This window comes from Balaenoptera physalus (assembly GCF_965194825.1).
Source record: "Balaenoptera physalus genome assembly, chromosome: 15".
NCBI classification, from domain to species: Eukaryota; Metazoa; Chordata; class Mammalia; order Artiodactyla; family Balaenopteridae; genus Balaenoptera; species Balaenoptera physalus.
This window is the reverse complement of record NC_138894.1, coordinates 77,423,344-77,444,767: the sequence shown is the minus strand read 5'-3', so window position 1 is coordinate 77,444,767 and position 21,424 is coordinate 77,423,344. Positions and strand designations below refer to the sequence as shown.

Here is a 21,424-nt window from a genome sequence, read left to right as displayed (position 1 = left end):
TGGAGGTGTCAGTGGCCATGGGTGGGCCATGATAAATAGGAAGAGGCACAGACTCGGGGTTGCTGGAATGACATTGAGCCTCAGTTTTCTCAGCTATGAGTGGAAGACACTACCTATCTGTAAGTTTGTGTGAGGGTTGAATGAGATAATGTGCATAAAAGTGCTTCATAAACAGTAGACAGGTCTAGGAAATGTGAGCTCTTGTTATAAATGGCTTCTCAAATAGAATTTACTTTCAGTTAAGTGGCTGGTGTCCCAAACAGATAGGGTCGTGTGTGACACTTAATATTGTTTTATTTAAGTCTCTTGAACTTGCATTTTAACAAAATAGCTTATGTTGAGCTAGTATTAGCATTTGCCTCAGCACTCTTCTTATGAAACTGTATGAGTTGCTTTTTACCATTCTCATCTTGGAGAGTTGGTATTTTAATTGCTGTGCTTTGATGCAACTACTAAATATGATTTTACTCAAGAGAATCATTCTCCCTTTTCATGAAAAAGAATAGCCATGAAAATTATCATCCACTGCGTCCATCAGATATTTATATATCTTATAAATATCCGGAAGGCCAAGAAAAATCCACACAACAAAACTAGCGATGTTAAAAAAATAAAAACGCTGATGACAACGAGAACATTACCAAGCAAGTATATAGAACTGGAAACTGAACATTTACTAATTGAAGTAATACTTGAACTATGAAAACAAGCATTTCTATGTGGAATGAGGTTCCAAAGGGAATGGAGCTGAGAATCTGGAGCTCTGAAGGAGTTCAATAATCACTGTTTTTTCAGGGAGCTAAAAGGGAAATAGAGCCAGCTCTGAGAAGTTTACTGTGAAGAGAGCAAACAGACACTAGAAGTCCTTCCAGAACATTCTTTGCATAGTAGTTTATAGAGTTTTAAGCTCTATGAAACTTTATACCAAAGATTTTTTTAAGAGCTCATTTTTTCCCCCAAAGCTAACCCATCCCTTTTCCTCCATTAAAAAAAAAAAAAAAAAAAAGATTTTCTGTAACTCAAGACTGGGAAGTAGACAAACACAGTTTTGGCATAATAAGGTAGTAAAGCTATGCCATCAGGAGATTAACTTTTGCAGTGTGAGAGGTTGGCTGGTTCTTATGTTTTTCACCCAGGGACTCAGCCGTAATGATAACCTTTTTGCCCCCTGCTCCTTTTCAGGACCCAGAGTTCCCACCTTCTTCCACTGAGCAGAGCCAGTAATGGTGGACGACCCTAGCTGGAAGCTCTGACACCAGGCGGGAAGCAGGTAGGGAGGGGAGGGCACAGGGCTGAAAGGAGAAAGGGGTGGGGCAAGGGGAGGAGGCTCCAGTGTGTCCTCTTTGCAGGCTGAAGGGTGGCCTGAGGGGTACCCTGGGAGTGCACAAAGGAGGTCGCGGCCTGGCGTTGGTGGGGGAGGGGAATGCCAGTCCTGATCACCCACCCCCCCCAATCCTGCTGCTCTATGGAGGGGAATGTATCATTTGGACTTGAAATTAAAAAAACAAAACAATAAACTCTGAAGAAGGGGATTTCAGTCATCAGCAGAGGACTCCATCTTTCCATGATGGAAGAGGGGGAGGCAAATAGAGCTACTAAGGGACCAACTGACCAGCTGACCAGGGAAACTCTTTTGGTGACTGACTTCCATCTTCTCCTTCCAAGATAAGGGACATAATCCTCAGGTGACTTCATGAAACTCATCGCAAGGAACACTGCTGAGTGTAAATCTATACCTCTGTCCTGGGAGAACCCAAGAGTCATGGTGCTTTGTGACCTGCTTCTGAGGGGTCTGAATGGGCTGCAAGAACATTGCTGGGAGCTGGAGGTGAGAGGTGGTGGACCCCTTAGTACTGCTCTTCTGAAACATCCTTTATGTTCCCTCGTCTCCAGGCGACAGAGATGTGACATGACCAGTTGTGCATTTTGAGATCACTCCAGTGGTGGCGTAGAGCATAGAGTGGAGGGGGCAATATGAGAGCAGGGAGATCAGATAGGAAGTGGCTGCCATATTGCACTTGAGCTGGATAAATGACATGGAGGTGAAAACTGGAGAGATGTTTGGAGGTGAAAATGTATATGGTCTTGGTGGCAGGAAGAGAGGGTAGAGGAGAGACTCAGGACTCTGTGACCCGCCAAGAACATCCCTGCCAAGTGCCAAGCTCCAAGCTTTGCCCACTCTGATGGGGAAACTGCATATTCACAGGGAGGAAGCTGCAGCTTCTTGCTTTTGAGATGCCAATAATCAGGAAAGGGTTTTCGCATTACATGCATTCTAAACAGAAGAAACAAAGGGCCTGAGTACACCATGGTCTTTTCACCTTGGGACCTCCTTTCAGTGCTACCCAATCTTTAGGATGGTTCTGAGCCCTGAGGATCCTTCCTGAATCTGAGTTCAGCTAAGTGCCTCTGGCTGAGGTCTTTCTAACTCAGCAAAGCCAAGTTCTCCAAGAGAGTGAAGTCCTCCTGATAGGTTTTCTTGCTTTATACATTGTACTTATTGAAAGCAAGAATAATTCCACATTTGCATCCTCACAACTCTCTCTCCAAGTGTGTTCACACTTACAGTTGAGATGTGAATCAACCTGTCAGGGAATACTGTGTTACCAGGTCCAATACAACTGTTTTGTTCAGTTCAGAATGTTTACAAAGTCTTTGGAGGCTGACTGTCTGGTCCATTTAATAAAAGTCTCTGTTAGGAAGTGGTTTGAAAGAGCTTTTGAAAACATGCAGTAGGTAGTAAGCTAAAGATGAACAGGGACCAGAGGGAGAGACTGTTCAAAAGGCTTAATTAGAGAGAAATTAGTTGCTCTGACTATGGGGTAGGACACCCTCAAGTTTGAACCCTGTTTCTAGCTTTGAATAACTGTGTGACCTGGGGCAAGCTGCTTACCCACCCTGGGCCTCAGTTTCTCGCCTATGAAATACAGTAATACCTATATTTGGGTGGTTGTTAAGATTACATTAACTTAAATGGAAAACATACCTACCTAGCCTAGTGCCTGGCACATAGTAAACCTTCAAAAAAATAACAGTTACATTAGCAGCAACAATAACGATGGCACCATTTTCTATGTGCCTTTACATGGCGGGCTCGTGACACTGTAGATTGAACGGTATCTGACTATGAGGTCTTTGTTCTTTGGAAGTTTTTCTCTTCTCAGAACACAGAGGAGCAAAGCCTTGAGCCAAGCGTCCTGGAAAAGCCCTCAGAAGTGTTAGGACATTCTGTGCTTGGGTTTTGGCAGAGAGGTGAGGAGGTGACATTCCCAAACCTCCAAGGAGCCCAGTGTTGTGAGGTTGTCTGAAACCACAGGGGCAGGTCCGCTTGACACTGCCTGGGGCTGTTTTTCAAGCCCCTGGGAAGATGGTCACCGACTGGATGAAAACAAACCGAAGCAAGGATTCAGAGAGACAAGGTGCATCCTTGAGGAAATATGACCAGATGTACCTGATACAAAGAAAGCTGGTGTCAAGTCCTCAATATTATCACCTGAGTGAGGTGAGGTGGGCTGTCCTTAAAGAAGGGAGCATGGGGCCTGGGAAATGGGTATCAAAGATAAAGCCCTAACCCGGGAGAGGGGTTTGCTCTGATTCTGGGGCCTGGCGCTGGACCTAGGCAGGAAGTGCAGTGGCAGTCAGGTGAGGTCTCCTGAAGGCTCCGCCCTCCCGACCAGCCAGCACACTCACTCAATCCTAGGAACGCCCAGCAGTCTTTTCACCTACAACTGGGTCTTGATAGCTCCTAATGAAGGGTCCAGAGGAATTCGTGGTCCTTGGGCCCTTTTTGTTTGCAGTTTATAAATAAGTACTAGGTACTTCCGGCTTGTACATTAGCCTATCGTGAGTTATGTTAGTGTAACTCAGTCTCTCAGGCTCCGATCAACTCTGGGAAAAGAGACAAAATTGAGGTTGTGGCCCTGCAAAGCTGAGGATGAGGCCCCAGGCTGGGAGGGCTGCACTGGGTCCTGCTGTTCACATGGCTCTCTCCCCGCAGTTCCCAGCCATGCTCATGCCCCATCCTGCCTGCACTGTGGCCACATCAGCAATCTTATAGCTGCAAATCTCTCCCTATCTCAGCCATTTGGTCTCCAGTTTTAGAAACATACAAATAAAAAAATTAAGTGTTAATCTCAGAAAATACAGAGAAGCAAAAAGAAGAAAAAAACACCCATATTCTCAGCATCTATAGATAGCCAGGATTGACATTACTTCCAGCATCAAAATAATACAAAGCAACAATTTAAAAAACACACACCAAAATATCTTTCTTCAGAGACACTTATTTAAAAAAACTTTTTTTGGATGCTCTTTGGTCTTTTTATGGTTTTTCCAGGTCCCTCTCACTTTATAAAGACGGTTACAAAATCCTCGGAGGGCTTTGACCAGCATAAGCAGAGTTCTCAAGCTGCTCTTTGGGTTTGTACTTCTCTACTTATGACACTGCTGTGAGTGCTTTCCAGGAACAAGCTTACTTTGGTAACATATATTCAGCTTGTGGTTCTCTACGACCCTCAGATCCATGCCTTCACAGAGTCTATAACGCACATCTGGCCAGAACCCCCCACTAGAGAGAGTCAGAAAGGCATAAGGCCTCTAGCTGCCCCACCTACCTGGTAATCCATGGGCCGCCCGGCACTTGGCTCCATCTTAATGTCTGGCTTGGATCTGAGGAGGGGAATGTACTGTCAGGCTGGGTATAAGGGGACTGTTTGCAGGGGAGGAGGGCACTGGCAGTGGTTAGACCTTGGAGAAGGGCAGAAGGACAGAATCATGATCTTCAAACACTCCAGGACTGCCAAACAGAATGGGGATCAGTTGTTCTCAGAGGCTCCAATACAGAGGACTAACCAATGGCCCAAGTGATAGGTAGACAGACATTAGGTCAACAGGTTCAAGTGTGGGCTGGGCAGCTCCGTGATCTCCCTTTGCCCTGAGGTGTTGAATGACCTGGGAACAGGCTCCTGCCTTTGCAGGGGGAGAGGTGAGGGAGACATCCAGGAAAAGAAGAAAGGGGCAGGGTTAGGAAGGAGCTGTCCATGGGCCCTGATTCTTCCCCACCCAAATTCCAAACATAGCAAGCTGGGTCCTGCCTGACCTGGTGAAGGTTACTGGGGCTGTGGGGTTCCTGCCCACTCACCGCTTGTTGGAGACGTTGGTGGTGAGAGCTGTGACGGAAGCTAGTGACATGGAGTCAGGATCCAGCCCATCCCCCAGCCGAATGGCCAGGCGGTCAAGGTTCTCCATCTCCAGTACTGCCGGTTCATCTGGGGAAGAGGGAGGGCCAGTTAGGTGGGCTGGATGGTGGGATAGTGACTGTATTTCCCTTTCTGCTTTGCCATCCAGGGAGCTGAGTCAAATTCCAGGTTTACTTGGTAGCACCTGCTTAGAATGTTATGGTCTGCATATCTGCGGTGTTTCTGGCCTAATCGTGATCTCTGATTTTAACTGCAATTGCACCTGGTCTTGCTTTTTAATTTTAATTGAATGTAACTCACTTATGCAAGCACTGAATATCCTTCGTGGAGGAAGGTCAGGAATAAAATAATCCACACTTATGTACCTCCTGTGCCAGTAGCTACCGTTTACTGAGTGGCTATTATGTGCCAGGCACAATGCCAGGCACGTTATACATATATCTTTAGTCCTCATAATCCTCATAGTCACAGCCTGGCAAGATAGGCACTATTCTCATGTAACCAGATGAAGAAACTGAGGCTTAGGAAGGAACTTATCCATGTAAAACAGCTGATGGAATTCAGAACCTAACCCTGTACTGATGAGTATTAATCCAATGAGATGAAGGAATGACGATTCTGAGAAGCCACCCAAGGATGGTGGGTTTGAGTCTCAGCCGGCAGCTCTGCCCTCTCCAATCTAGGAAGGCAAAAGGCACAGCTGGAATTCGCATGGGGGCAAAAGACAAAGAGAGAGATTCTGGGGCCAGTGGGCCACACAGGGGATGCTGGGAGGGAAGCCAGGAGCCCTGAGGATGGGTGTGTGATCTACAGACCTGGGTTAGAAAGCTACACACAGCTCCCCTAATACACTCCATTTCTCCCCTGTATTCCAACTGTGCTCCCTGCCTCCTCTTAAATAGCTGTCTTGCGCCCTCCCCAGCCTGCTGCTCCGGTGGCACCAGTGCCACAGGCCACTCCAGTCTTCCAGGACCCACCCTGCCTGTCTCCCCCAGGGCCGTCCCTGCAGCCTCGTGAGAGGTCACGGGGAAAAGGCAGGAGAGCGAGTCCTGCCACGGAGCAAGCATTCTCAGGACTCTGATTTTCCCCCAGAAACAGGGAATTGGCCAAATAATTTTTTTTTTTGGTTATTCCCGCCTCTAATTAAAAATTTCTATGCTTCTGTGTGGAGAAGAAAGAATGAGAGCAAAGACGGCAGGATGAGCCCAACAGACTGAGGGGCTCTGCTGTTCAGTTCTAGACCGCAGGAAATGCGCTACCCACCTTCAGCCCTCGGAGCGCCCCCTTCCGGAGGACCACTCTCAGGACCCGGCTTCTCCGTCAGCCAATGAGAGGCCAGGCCCCTCCCAGGTGGATCCGCCGGCCAATAGCAGGAGAGCCCGTTGGGGCGCTGCCCGCGGAGAGGAGGGGTTTGGTCACCGGAGGGGAGAGAGGGGCCGCCTGGACCGTGGGCAGGGGCACGCGTCCATACCTTGTCTTTGGGGTTCCTCTTTGTGAGGCCGGTTCTTGCCGAGCTTCATGGCGGAAAACACGCTCCTCCCGGCTCTGAGAGGGCCGCCAGAATGAGGTGGAAGGAGATAGACGCCGGGAGGAAGACACAGACATAGAAGAGCAAAACCCGAAAGAACACGTAAGGGAAAGGGAGATCCAAGCTCCAGCCCCTCACCTGCCGGTCCCAAGATATATTGGGGGCCAAATTTCCCAAGTTGGGAGCCGTGAGGGGGAATTAGGGCAGAGGGAACCCCACCACTTCCTCCTTCCCCGTGTCTTCACACCACTCAGGAGCAGGTCGGGGTCGGCGACCAGTAAAGGCGGCCTTCAGGTGGAAAGAACCGTTTCAGCTGGAGCCCCTCGGGGTCCTGATCCCAGCCCCCTCAGTCCAGTCTTAGAGCTCTGAGCTCCGCCCGTGCCGCCAAGTTCATCCTCCCCGACCGTGCACCCCACCTCGGCTGAGTGGAAAGAAAACCAGACAACCAGAGAGAAAGCATCAGAACAGAAGGGCAGAAACGGGACTCAGAGGCACAGAGGCTGGTGAGCAGGTAGGAAGTGCGGTTGAAACTAGCTGCTTAGTTCTCAGACGGCTGTGGTGCTCGAAGCCGGCCTTGTCTTTCCCAACCTCTCTGTGCCTTTGGATTCTCCTTGGTCCCCAGTGAAAAGAAGGAGATGGGCCCTTTCCCGTCTCTATCTTTGGTCCTGGCTTTGCCCCTTCTGCCTGTCCGCTCTCACTACAGAACCTCCCCCGCAACCAACCCCCAGGAACATATGGCAGACTCCATAGTTCCTACCTCTTCCTCTGGTTGGTGTGGCCTTGTGCCCCCAGGAGAAGGGCCTTGCAGTCAGGGGGGCTGAGGGAAGGGGGCAGGGGGTCCTCACTGTCCCGTCAGTGATGTCCCCGCAGCTGAGCTTGTGATCCCTGGTCCAGGAGGGACCAGGAGTAGGATTAACAGGCGGTAAAGTGCAGTATTCCATTACTCCATCAATATTGCATGAGCTGGACACCTGACTCCGTCCACTTCCCATTCTCCCTCCTCCTGGCTGTGCCCCTGTCATCCTGGGCCCCATCCCTAGGTGGGGTGGGGTGCAGATTCCAACCCTGAGCTCACCTACAGCAGCAGAGCCCACCCATCTTTGGGTCAGGCATCTCCTTGTGGAGGTTTGGCTATGGTTCCCCGAGAACACCTGCTCTTTTTTTTTTTTTTAACATATTTAAAAAATAATTTAATCTCCACAGCAAGCTTTGAGGAGGATACTATTGACCACAGTTTAGAGTTGAGGTTTGAAGCAGTTAGAAAAGCTTTATTCCATTGACCACATCTTATTATCTGTAATGAAGAACCCCTGTTCTTTATGCTGGGTCATGTGAGATTGGGGAAAACCTTTCTGTCCTTGTAGAGATGGCCTAGAAATCTCAAGCCCCTCCTCCCCTCAACCTGGCCCTATCCTAGCTCCAGGCCTTTTCTTTACTCTTCATATGCCTGGCAAGACATGAAGAGGAATGTGTCTGTGTCCCAGTGAGAGAGCGACTGAGGACCACCTCTTTCATGCGGCACCAGCTCACACTTTAAGAAACACTGGCATCTTCATGATTTCCTAAAAAGGCACGAGGCAGATGAAAGAAGGCTGGGGTAGCACTGATCTCTTCACACTATCCAGCATCATGTTATCCAGGACATATCAACAGGAGGAAAGGGAAAGAAGGCACTCTAAAAAAAGAAAACTGATGCCTTTGGAGTTATCTTTAAAAGTTTCTCCCCAAGAAGAGATTATATAACCTTTCTTGAGCCACTAATCTGGGCCAAAGGCTTTTCCAGATGTTTGCTCATTTCATCTTCATAGCAGTCCTGGGAGGGACATATGCTTCTCCTCGTTCAACCCATGAAAAACCTGAGGTTCAGAGAGCTGGGATTGAAGCTACCACCTCCCAGGCTGGCAATACTTCCACTGCATCCTTGCTGCTGTGGGATTGCCCTTCTCTGCGGGTGTGAATCCCGTCCTGACCATTTGGAACTTTGGCAGAAAGTCTCCATGGGGCCAGCGCAACTTGCAGATGGGGACGTCATCTGTGAAGAGTCCCATGGACCGGGCCCATGTTTACAGAGAGGAGGCTCATTCAAAGTAATGTAAGCATCAAGACATTTTGGGAAGAGAAGGGTACAAATATTAAATTACTGGTGACCTAACACTGCACCAATCAATGAGCCCATTAAAAACAGTTGTACGGTGGTGAGAAAGGAACCATCCCGCCTGGCTTACAACGAACCAACCTGTGAGATTTCTCCCTGCTTGGTGGCCTCGAGGGCAGGGGTGCGGGCCATACTCTGACTCTTGCAACAGGAAGTGAGCCTAGTGTGGGCCCTCCCTCTGCTTCCTGTCCCAGCGTTTGGGTTTCCTTTCCTCCCAGCCTTGCTGCTCTCCTGCCTTACCCAGGAGGGCCCTGTGCTGACCGTGTACAATCACTTCTCAGCCATTCCTGGGCTGTGTCATCCTTAGAGTCCCCAGCCCCAGTCCGTGTGTGACTTACACGCTGCCATCACACAGTCTGTTCCAGCCACACAACCCCACTCCCATCCCACCCATCCCCGCCACCCCCTAATGTCACCGAGGAAAGTGCTCTGAGATAGTAGGTCAAAGCCATGTATGGGGTCAGAGCAGGCCCTGCCTGCAGAAGCCAGCCACTCTGCATTCTGATACCGGATCTGGTCCTGCTGCCTGAGGCCCAGAGGGGGTTTGGGTAGCAGGGAATTGCGGATTTCTGATGCTGGTCCCAAGGACCCATCCAAGTGGAAAATGGCCTGGGGCTTCCCTTGGGCAGTTATGGCCCTTGAATTTGAAAGTCACTCTAGTCCTTAAAACAAACATATTTGGAAGCAAAGATTGAGACTTTAAAAAATCTATACTTATCTGACCATTGTCTACCAGACCCTGAAGCAATTCAAAGGAGAAACCTCTCTCCCCAGACCCTGCATGATTTTAACCATCTCAAGTGGATAAGTTCATTGGTGGGATTCCTGTGTGCTTGGGATTATCTCAACATGGTGACATCCCTTTATAGAAAAATGCATACTATGTAGGGCAAGTGTAATTCCCAGAATTCTTACTGTAGGCTCTGCACCTATTCATTTCTCTTCAGAGACTAGCTCTTCATTCCTGTGAACTGTGGGCAGCAGAGCATGATGTCATCGGCTATCACTGCCCTTTGTAATTTTCTAATTGATGACACATCAGAATTCACTGTGCATCAGTTGCCCATCATGCCTGCTTCTCTTGGCAAAGGGTAAAGGTTATTCTTGAAATAAATGTTAACTTAATCAGGGAATTTTGAAGATTATCCACTTGTATTAAAGACTTAGATTTCAAAAAAGGTAAATTGTTGATTAGGTTACTGATGTACTGATGTTTCTTTGTTTTAAATTCTGCATTTGGTCTAGATGGTTCTCCAGTTACTAAAGGTATAATATGGACAGAAACAGACAAAGAAAACAAGCCAATAATCAACTTGGTGAAAAACCACTTTGCAACCAAGTGGCTCCGTATTCGTGGCTGTCTGAAAGCCTGAGAAGCCGGAGCCGGGGAGGTGGGCCGCTCAGGACCCTCTGAGGGCTTATGATCACATTTGGGCTTCCCCATTGCTGGATTCATGACAGTCAGAATGATATGCACGCACAATTTAGATAGCTATTTCTCTCTAGAGGGAAGTCTAGTTAGTTCACTCATTTTAAACTCTTTTTTCATTTATGGACCTAACGATTTCTTTGCTGGTTCCATGGCTAAGAATGTCTTTGTGGTTGGGTAATGCACCTGGGGTCCTAGGGGAGAGCTTGGAACTATCCAGTGATGGCTTGGAAACATTCGCCAAATTAAATTTAGTGAGCTGGGTCTCAGTCAGGTCTCTGTGTTACTGTGGAGGTTGTGACTTAGAGGGGTGGGACTGGAAATGAACCGAAGGCCATGGCTGCCTGGGGCTTCTGCCCTCCGACTGCCTGCAGTGGAAACTGTCAAGGCTCATTAGCTCAGGCCTCAGGTAATTGGGAGAAACAAACTCCTACCTAAGAGACACAGGGTTTATGGTTCTCTCTTTCCTCTTGTTTCTCCTCAGGAGAGCTAGAAACTAACCAGTTTTGCCCCACAATAACCCTTCAGAGATGTAAAACTGCTCCCACAGCCTTTCTTCTTCAGGCTAAAGAATTTCAGCTTGTTAAATCTCTTCTTAGAAATCCCATTTTCCTACCCTTTCAATCATCCTAAGGCTCTACACATTAAAATAAGAATGAATGCCAGTTTACTCATCTCATCTGTGAATTGGAAATGGCAGGACATTAGGATGGGGTTGTGCAAGGGAACCAGCATTTACTGTGGGCCTACTACATGCTCGCACTGTGAGGCACCCCTTAGTACAGTTGTGTCCAAAGGGATCAGGCCAGCCTGAATCCCTTGGGGGTCTGGCCCAGGACAGACTGGGGAGCTGGAAATCAAGAAGGGTCTTAGAGCATCACCGATCTCAGACAGAGAGCCTGGGAGACCGGCAGGTTGGTTGTGTCTCATACGGGCCTTTTATGTCTATCTGTCCATGCAAAAACCTGACCCTGAGCCCTCTCCCTAAGTGGGACCCCCAGCTCAGCAGTCTGATGTCATCTCCCACACCCCCCAAGATCCTGTTCCCTGGCTCCCTCTGCAAGTCTGGCACGTGCTGTCTGCCTGAGGCTTCTTCCCTTGCTTGTAATCTGGCAAACTCTCCGATCCTTCAGGTCTCTGGGCCCGAATTTGCCTTCACGGTGCCATTGCCTTGTTGTCATGCTTTTTGCTCGTGTATAACAAGCGGGAGCTGGAACTCAATATGCTTTTGTTAAACGAGACTGGGAGTCCCCGGGATCTTAATGCAAGCAGATGCCCCAAGCCCACACCAGTGCTCGTCACTTCAGACCCCTATACAAATAATCCTGCTGTCGCCGTGATATTGTCTTGTCGACTAATTTTTAACTTATTAAGACCACAGTTTTGAGCAAATCTCTTAACATCTCTGGGGCTCAGTTTCCCTATCTGGAAAATAAAGACCACATTCCTGGCTTTTCAGCGCTTGTTGATGTGTTCGGAGAATTAAATTTAGAATATAGTCAAGTGCTCTAAACTTACTGGGCCTATTGGAAACCCTGGGTTGGGAGTTAAATTCTCTGGGTTTTAGTCCCAGCTCTGCTCCTCTTCTGGAGTCGCTTGCTTCCCTCTCTGGGGCTCAGCTTTGTCACCTGTAAGAATGAGTGTTGGAGCAGAGCCCGCTCCAGTGTGGTCAGCCCTGACTGCCACTGCCCTTGTGAATTCCCTGTGATGCTACAAGGTCCTTGAGGTGATGCAAGCTCTGGGGAGGCTGAAAGACCCACTTGTCACCCCCCGACCTTGAGACTTTCTAATACCTTGTGGCGGCCCCTCCCATCTGGAGTCCCCTGGGGAATGGAGACGGCGAAGACCACCAGAGAGTGGTCATCTCTCCTTAGCTTTCTGGGCTCCATGCTCCGGCCACACCCTGTGGCCACCCGGTGCCCACAGTTTGTCCTTCTTGGGCCTCCAGCACTGCGTGTCCACCAGCCCAGCCCTGCCTTGGCTCTGGGGGAGAGCCATTGGCATCTTGGGCCGTCCCCACTCCCTCCCTCACAGGGAAAGCTCGGGGCCTGCCCACAGGCATGGGGGACGGAACAGGGAAGTGGAGGAGGAATCGAGACACTGAAAGGAGGGAGGAGGGAGTGGAAACCAGAAGGCCTGCACCCACCCTGACAACCCCCCGTGCCTCGCCCCCATGGCCAGATGCAGAGACCTCCCTCGCCCTGCCATCACCCGGTGCTGGCTCCACCACTGCTCCGGGCCCCCCGCCATCTGTACCCTGTGCTGAGGACCCTTCCCTCTCACGAGCCGCGCGGGCTCCACCCTGGCCTCGGCCACCTACTTGTGCTCGCCATCTCTGCCTCCCTTGGTCTTCTGTCTGCCTTTGCTGAGTAGGGGGAAGAAATGAGGAGACAAGGGGATGTGTGTGAGAGGGTGTGAACCAGAGACACTCGCAGACTTAGCCCCTGGCCCTGCTGATCCCCACACTCCCCAGGGGCCTCCTTGTCCCGGAGAGCCCTCACCCCACAGCCTCTCACTTAAGCAAGCCTAAGCCTGCTGGGTAGGGGCCCCATGGCCCAGGCTCTGCCCTGGGGAGGAGGGGAACTGTGGTCCTGATTCTTGGGGAGGAGCTCACAGGAGTGGGGCTGGTGGCCACTGTCCCACTGACCCCAAGCCTAGGAGAACCTGGGTCCCTGGGGACAGAGGAGGCCTCAGGGTCCCCGTTGATCTCCTCCCCCAGGTCAGGGTCTGGTGATTTCTGAATGTGGGTTGCAGGTTCCACAGGGAACACAAGTTTAGATGAGCCTTGCTACCGTCCAGGCCTGGGCCACCCTGCTCTCCTCACCACGCGTGATCCCCTCCAATAGAGTGGGGGACTCCCAGCTCTGAGGGCCTCGGAGAAGAAAGGTGGGCCAGGGAGGTTCTGGGCCTGCAGTTGTAAGCGAGCTACTGCTCCAGGGCTCAGAGCAGGGCTCCTCCTCCTCCTCCTTAGGGAGGCTTCCAGAAAGCCCTTCTGGAATGTTCTCTCAGTGCTTCCCTGATGCTGTGGCAATGAGGATGAGGGAACGGAAGTGAATAACAATTACCAATTTTTTCCTCTCCTCACACCCTGTCCTGGCACAGACCTTGCCCAGGTAGGCATGCCTCCAATCCCTCACAGCTCAGGTCCTGAAGGCCCAGTGGATCACAGCTGTCCTTTCCATCTGGCCAGCTGGCCAGTTTGTACTTCCTTTCGAAGGAGTTAACATCAGCGAGGTCTCTGGCTACCGCAATCGGCTGAGACCACCGAGCAGAGAACAGAGAAGGGGAGACGGTCTCAGCAGCCCTGCTCTGGCCCCGGGCCTGGCTGGGGGTCTGGCCAGGCCTGGGCCCCCACGGGGACCCACTGAGAGCTGCGTGGGCTCCAATGAGCTTTCGAGAATGAGGGCCGAACGGGAGATTTACTGGCCCCAACCCCACATGAATCCAAGTGGGGCTGCCTTTCTCTGAATTATTGATCCAGGTTTCGAGGGAAATTTGTTTTTTTGTCTATTATTTTTTAAAGAACTGGGTGACCCTGAAAAGTTTGAAAATCTTTGCAGTAGAGGAACTGGAAGGGGAAGTGTATCACCTGAGAGTGGGCAAGGGTGGGTCAGGAAGGTGGAATTTGTGTATCTAAATGATAACATCTGACCCTTTTTCTCTTTCCCTTTGGGGGTTTGCTCTGAAATGGCAGAGAGGTGTCAGGCTGGCCCAGCGGGGGGCCCCCTCAAGCACACAGCAGGCCAGGGAACAGTGTGTACCTGCAACCTGGCAGCCAGTGCCTGGCACACGCGTGCCCTACCCCTCCTCACGCGCTCCAGGCCCCTGGGCTGGCTAAGAGGCTGCACACAGGTCCACACTCTCAGTGTGGAAATGCAAAAGGGAAAAGACCCTCTTTCTGTGAAAAAATAATACTCTTGTGATTTTACTACAAGCACTGTTATGACTACAACTAACATTAATAACTGCACGGCCCTGTGGTGAGAACTTAAACATGCCTTGACATATCGATGCCAGCCGTCTCACAAGGTGGTATCATTATCCTATTTTCCAAACGGGGGAGCTGAGACTCTGCCTGCCCTTAGTCACTCAGCCGCAAGGGGTGGGGATGAGAGGTTTGACCTCACGGTAGTCCTTGTTGCTAGGGGACCTCTCCGTGAAGCCCTGGATGGGCCTGACTTTCCTCCTAGAGTCTACATTGTGTTTTTAAGTGTCCCAGCCTGGCCAGGTAAATTCTGTTCCTCAGCCAACACACACACAGACACACAGACACACACACACACACACACACTCTCTCTCTCTCTCTCTCTGCCTCAGTTTCACTCACCTCTTCCTCAAGCTCCCACCCCCATCACTCTGTGTGCACGGTTAGAAGGAGCCATGGAGGCTGGGGGGGGAGGGGAATGAATCAATATGGCAGCCTCTGGGGGACTGAGGGTTTTCCGGGATCTTAGTGCTTCACGGCGTGAGGCCTCACTTGAGCACTCAGACCCGGGCAGGGGGTGAAGAGGACCCCCACCTCAGGTGAAGCGGCTGAGTTTGGGAGGAGTCTCCTGAGCACTGCTTCACCCCAGATCTCAGCATGGCCTTGACCCCGGCTCCTGCAGGCTGCTGGGGAGCGGCTGAAGCTCTGGAGCTCAGCCTGGTGGAGGGAGGCGGGGGAGGGGCTGTGGGCACCCCGCACTCTGGGGGTGAGGCTGGGTGTGTTGACCCCATACACCACGTCTCTGCATACCCCAGGGCACATGCCCCTTGCACATCTCTGTCAGAGCCCCCAGGCATGCACACATGCCCGGCTGTCCCCTGGCCCCAGGCATAGGAGGGAGGTACCTTCTTCTATGGGTCTCCACTGGAGTAGAAGAATGATCCAGAAGGAGAACAAGAAATGTGGCCCGCTCCTTCCCTTCCCCCAGGATTAGACCCCGCAGAGAGAAGCCCAGCAGGGACACCAGGAAGGGGGGTTGGGCAGAAGGAGGGCTGGAGGGCCAGGCAGGTGGAGAAAATGAGGAGGAGAGTCGCGGAATACAGGGAGTGGAATACAGGGAATCCGCGAAAGCCCCAAGTCTCTGAAGTGCAGTTGTGAGATTAAGGCTGGGTTCCCTTCTTTGTCCTTTCTAACAGGGGGTCCTCTGCCCAGAACCTGGTGGTGTGTGCAGCTCCCTGGTGTCATGGAGCGAGAGAACGTATGTGCAGGTAAGCGTGAGAAAACACCTGGGCACGTGTGTGTGTTCAGGGCCAAAGTCTCCTCTCTCTTCAGACAACAGGGCAGATGTACACTGACACGCAGGGGCCCGGAACCCTGATTTTGTGCTTCTGAGAGCAAAGTGCGCACGGGGTTAGTAGTTCATTCCCTCTCTGCAACACTGACAGCTGTGGGGGAGAGGGAGTCCTGTGAGCGAGTGAGACCCCAGCCCGGGCCTGAGCGGCGGTGAAGCTCCGGCTGTGGGCAGCTTTGTTGGCAGAGCCCTTGGAGTAGGGTGGGGTGGGCCAGAGCTGAGAGGGATCTTGGGCCAAAAGGTCAGATGCTGCTCAGGGTAGAACAGGTTGTGGCGGGGTAACATGGAGACTGTGGAAAGGGAGAAGGAAGGAAGGGGACACTGGCTGAGCACCGGCCACGGGCCAGCACTCCGGTGGGCAGCTCATGTGTATTATCTCATTTGACCCTAACACTCCTGTGAGGCATCAGCACCCCCATCTTACAGGTGGTAAAGTGGGGCTCCAAAGGGCAGAGCTGGGATTTGAGCCCTGTGCTCTCCATGGCACCGCACTGCCTCCTGGGACACTCCCAGGCATATTGTGCAAAGAGCCAGCTGAAATCAGAGGCTGCTGATTTGGAGGCAGGGCCTACAGAAGCAGCCAGAGTGGCTCAGAGGGCCTGACTAGGGCCTGGGCCTGCTGGAACAATGGGAGGAGACCGACCAGGGCCTGGGCCTGATGGAACCATGGGAGGAGACTGACCAGGACCTGGGCCTGATGGAACCATGCGAGGTGACCGACCAGGGCCTGGGCCTGATGGGACCATGGGAGGAGACCGACTAGGGCCTGGGCCTGATGGAACCATGGGAGGAGACCGACCAGGGCCTGGGCCTGATGGAACCATGAGAGGAGAGGGTTAATGGGAGGGCGGGTGGTGGTGGGTTGGGGGCTGGGGGACTGCTCAGGCAGAGCTGCCAGTGGACATTCCCTGAGGTCCAATGGGAGGAACTTCCGGGAAGATACTTAAGGCCTTGGGAGTGTAGAGGAATGTCTGCAGAGCCCCTTCCAGGGGGTGGTGAGGGCAGATGGCAGGAGCCCAGCCGGGGGCACCTAGGCCCTGCAGGGAGACCTCCCCACATCGGCCTCCTCTGCCCTGCACGGAATGGATGCCTCATGCCACCAGTCCTGCACCTGAGGCTGCTTCCTGCCCCTCACTCCACCAGCTCCCCGACCCCTCCAGCAAGCACCCCACCCGGCCACATCACACAGGGAGGAATGGATTCCCACACCAGACGCCTGTGGATCCAGACAACCAGGTGAGAGACCGTTGCTTACCAGCAATGAAGTTTTCTTGTTGGGAAAACAACAGAGAGGCACCCTGTAGATTGGGCACCTTGACCTACAAAGCGATGTGCCTTCCCAGGAGGGGCTGGAGGGCAGGGAGCAGATGTGGGCGAAGGAAGACTTGACTTGGAGTCAGAGCCTGGGCACATCCATCCCTTCCTTCTCCCTGTTCCTTCGTTGGCCAAATGTTTTCTGGAGGGCTCTCTGGCCCAGAAGACAATGGCTTCTTCCCAGACCCCAGAGCTGACGGGCCTGGCTGGCTGGCACTTACGTGAGGAGGGTGAGACATAACACCTAAGGCTGCGAGGCCAAATCCGGGCTCCCCTTGGAACCGTGCATTCCTTGACCTAGAACTCATTGACCCATGCAGGCAGCTAGAACTAAACTACAGGAGAAGCCCAGATTCTCTAAACCAGCTCTACCTTCTCCTCACCCCTCTGCCCTCCCCCCGCCCCCAGCCTGCTGGGTGCATGGCCAGGCCTGGCCAGAGAACGTGTGGCAGTGGCACCACCCCGAGGCGCTCTCAGGGTCTGGGTTGGCAGCCCCAGTGCAGCTGGGAATCTGCGCACACACCCACCCAGCCCCTCCAAAGCAGGCCGTGGACCCCGGAAGACAAGGAGCTCTGACTGCGGTCGTCATCCTCTCCCCATTCCCAAACCCTGGGATAAAACTTCTCCTGCTCCTGCTTCCTGCTGCTGCTGGGGAGGTGGGAAAGCCAGGCTATAATGTGAGGGAGGATAGAGGCACCCTCTCCATCTCCGTATTCCTGGGGCCCAGGACGGTCTGCAGGTCCGGGACCAAAGCCCCTCATGCTTGACTGCATCGTCTCACTGTTCCCTCCATCAACACCCTGGCCCACTTGTGTGGGATGAGAGAGGACCTGGCTGGGCATTGCCTGAGCTGCAGCGACCCCAGACAGGGCTGCCCTCTTGGCTTCCATAGCTCCAGAGAGCTGTTCTCCACGCGTGCTACCCACGGGACCTGGATAGTCCCTGGGTCCCTCAGGATGTCAGAGTTGGAGGGCAGCCAGGATGCTCAACCCATTCCTGTTACTAACCCGGAGGGGCTAATGACTTTTCCAAAGTCAGTTAGTTAGCGGCAGTCAGGATGCGACTTAATGGGACTCAGCTCTCCTGATTTGGAGCCAGCGTTCCTTTCCCTGCAATTGATGGCTCTCACGTGGCGTCCAATCTGTCCCCAGAAAGCCCTTTCTTAAAGCCCACGTGTAGCGCAGACAAGCTCTTTTCTCTATGGGGACAGAGGATGGGGACCAGATGGTACCCTTAGTACCAGCATCCCCACACTCCCCACTGCGTCCCCGCTCCTCTTTTCACCATTTCCAGCCCGATTCCTAACCCTCTGCATTGTCCAAGAGCCTGTTCATCACCAGCCCTTACGTGGGGTAGTACTTGGCACCCCAGTTACAGCCTGACCCTCCATTATCCCTCAGCTTTCCCGGCAGCAGGGTGGGGGTTCCCATTTTCCTGAGCCCCCTTGTAAGGGTCGGAGTGACTGGCCAAGGGTCACGAGGCTGGTAAGAGGCAGAACTGGGACTCAGACCTGTTTCTCCTGAGGCCAGATTACACGCTGTCTCTACGCTACCCAGCCTGGAGTCTAAGGAGAACGGTCTCCAAGCTGGCCTGGGCGATGCCACCCACCTCACGGCTGACCTGGAGTCACAGGTCCGGCAACATTTGCCACAGGCATGGTTCCTTTGGACTTACTATGATTACTCCCCACCTGGCTCCCAGGGTCTGAAGCTTGTATATGTCTGGGGGGGGGGAGGGGGGCGGGAGTGGTTCAAGGGCAAAGAAAGAAAATATATTTATACAATAAAAGTATAAAATTCAGTTACCCTAATTTAGCATCTATGTTTTTTCAGAACAAGTACTGAATCAATTTTACTTGGAAAGGACAGGGTGGAAGGAGATGGGAGGGAGATGTTTCCAATGGGAGGGGAGCATACCCCCCTCTCCAAACCCACCCCCATCCTTCAGATGCACCGCTGACTTACCTGTGTTTTACACATTATTCCCAGTGACCTAGGAACCTGCGGACAGTGTTTTACCTAGAGTTTGTCTCTCTGGGCTCTGAGAGTAATACAGTTGCATTTCCTTTTTTTGTAAAAATAGTGCATTTGGAACAAGTAGGCCTGGACACAGCATCCTGTCCTCTGTGTGTGACTGGACATTTGAAGGTGTGAATCCTGGACACCTAGGGTGTTGGGATGTGGTCTTCTCAACAGAATAGAGGCCAGGTCCCGACCAGGACCGTTGGCTTCACTCTGGCAGGAAGCAGCCTCCCTCTCTTGGGCCTTCACCGGGCCAGGGCGGAGGCCAGGCTGCCTGGGGCTGGTCTGGCACTGCTGGGTCTTGGGCCAGAGAGATCAGAGCCTCCTCCTGTCTGCTCTTCCCATTCTTTGAGGAGGCAGGAGGTCTAGCCTCTTCCACCCATGTTAGAGCCCACCCTCCCAGAACTTTGCCTCCCTCCGGGTAGCGGGGAGGCCTGGCCCCTCAGCCTGATCGCAGACACCCTGCTGCCTCCCCAGTGAGTTCTGGAGTCGGGGTGCAGGGGATGCTGCAGAAACACTTCCCCTCCTCGCGTATGTCCCTCCAGCAACTCAGGTCTGTGCTCTGAGCCCAGGCCTCGAGGGGCCTTCCAGGGGAGCAGGCCCCAGGCATCCTCCCTCTGTCTTTGGGGGCAGAGGGCCCAGCCCGTTACCTCCGGAAGCTCTTCTCGCCCGGCGGCCGAGAACTGGGGCGGGAGCCAGGGAGCAGCCCATCTGTCTCCTGGCTGTCCTTCTCTTCCTCGTGAAGGCCCTCATCCCCCAGGAAGTCCCCATCATCCCAGGAGCCCACAGTGCCGTCTGTGGCCTGATACCGGACCTCCACGCACAGGCTGGTCTGGAGGGAGAGATGGGCGGTGAGCGGCTGGGACGGCAATAACAGTCATGATCCCGTGTCCTCCGCTGCTCTGTGATTTTACAAGGTGCTTTCACGCCCTTAACTTACTGGAGGAAGGCAAGCTGGGTACTATCCTCCCCCCACTTTCCCGTTTTGCAGATGAGAAAACAGAGGCTCAGAAAGACTGACAACTGGATGAGCTGTGGCTCCAGATCCTGCTGCCCGTGGCTCTCCTCCTCCCTGGTGCCCGAGGTGGGGGGCCCACCCCGGGCAGCTGAGCCTGGGCTGGGGGTGGGCCGAGTCCACTGGACACATAATCAAGAGCATCCTCCAGTGTCCCCGTGGTGTAGGTCACTCTCTCCTTCTCAGAACCAGGGCTGCCTGCGGGGACCAGGGGTGGCCTGTCTGAAATCAGCTGACTTCCCCTCGCTCCTGATGCTCTCTCGGGATTTGATGACATGAGCTGAGAATGTCCTTCAGGAGAGGAGCCCAGGCCCTGGACACCCTCAAAAGCGTGAGGTCAGCACTTCTTCCTGCTCACCTGACACCCACCTTCCTAATCTGGAGAGGATGGGAGCTCGAGGTCACCATGGGATTTTCTCTGTGTCCTTGGGCCACAAAGCAAGAAGCCTCCTCTTAGCTCTAGCTTCTCCCCAGTGCACAGGGAAGACTCATCCTAGTCCCTTCCTCAGCCCGTGTGGGTGCTAGGAAATCTTCTAGACATGCTTTCCCTTCCTCCAGGTCAGGGGTTGGCTTGCTCCAGGACCACTAGGCATGTGGTCCTCTGAATGCCCAGGCTTCGATTTCCCCAGGGAAGAAGTGTCTTGAGCCACCAAGGCACCGTGGGAATTTCTGCCCCACCCTTGGCACTCCTCAGAGAGGGTTCCTTCCATTCTGGCTCCCTGTGGCTGCAGTCCTGCTTCTGAGGCTATTCTGCTGGCTACTACATAGGGTCATATGCGGGACCAGGGTTGGGGAACCATGGTACAGCCCCATTTTACATATGGATAAACTGAGGCCAGGAAATAATAGCTACTGATCTTACTTTATATATTTATTGAGCATTTACTATATGCTTAACTGTTCCAAGCACTTTCTGTGCATTCCCATTTAATCCTCAGAGCACTCCTGTGAAGTCGATACTGTAATTTTGCTCACTTTGCAGATGGTATGCAGCCAGCCCACAGTTAGTGGGTGGCCTAATGAATGTTTGTACCCAAGGGCTGTGTTCCTCACCATTAGGCTCAACTGCCCAGTGGTGGGCATCAGTGAGCTCATGGGGACAGATGCGTCAGAGCAGAGCCTGGGGTCTGGGCGTCCCAATTGGTTTATTTCCTTCCTTTGTTTGAACATGTATTAAATGCCTACAGACTGTGCGTCATTAGTACATGTGTGTTCCTGTTGGAAGTGCTGGGATGGGATGTGACAGATGAAATAGAAAGAAGGTCCCTGCCTTCACAGAAAGGCTAGTCTTAGATGCCAAGGCAGGCATGCAGAGTGAAGGTCATGCCCAGGAGTGGCCAGCAGGGCTCAGACTGGCTTTCAGATGACGAGAGACACGTCTTTAGTGATTCCTGAGCTGGGTCCAGATGGAAAGGCCCCTGGGGAGAGAAGGGAGGGCATCCCCCCGTCGCCTTCTCTTGTACTCTCACTGCAGGAAGGACTGCAGTG

The 21,424-nt window shown here is 52.6% G+C and overlaps 1 protein-coding gene and 1 long non-coding RNA gene across 5 annotated transcripts in view; one reads left to right on the top strand and one right to left on the bottom strand.

Moving 5' to 3' along the window:
* The window catches only part of OTOF (otoferlin), an 89,315-nt gene that overhangs the window by 32,653 nt on the left and 35,238 nt on the right, over nt 1–21,424 (bottom strand). For 2 of the 3 annotated variants that reach the window (XM_082428033.1, XM_082428035.1), the window contains exons 5-8: nt 19,572–19,753; nt 6,670–6,743; nt 5,141–5,267; nt 4,614–4,668 (exon numbers count right to left, since the gene is read on the bottom strand). In XM_082428033.1, coding sequence (XP_082284159.1) covers nt 4,614–4,668; nt 5,141–5,267; nt 6,670–6,743; nt 19,572–19,753 — 438 coding nt within the window. Of the gene's footprint in view, nt 1–4,613; nt 4,669–5,140; nt 5,268–6,669; nt 6,744–12,630; nt 12,676–19,571; nt 19,754–21,424 lie in introns of all 3 variants that reach the window. The other variant, XM_082428034.1, reaches the window with a different exon arrangement.
* On the top strand, nt 5,181–21,129 carry LOC309644353. 2 transcript variants are annotated; one of them, XR_014254380.1, is made up of 5 exons: nt 5,181–6,828; nt 6,981–7,237; nt 15,432–15,503; nt 16,730–16,822; nt 17,309–19,566. It is a non-coding gene; the product is annotated as an uncharacterized lncRNA (long non-coding RNA). The 2 variants fall into 2 exon arrangements; XR_014254379.1 differs by lacking the exons at nt 16,730–16,822; nt 17,309–19,566 and adding an exon at nt 19,913–21,129.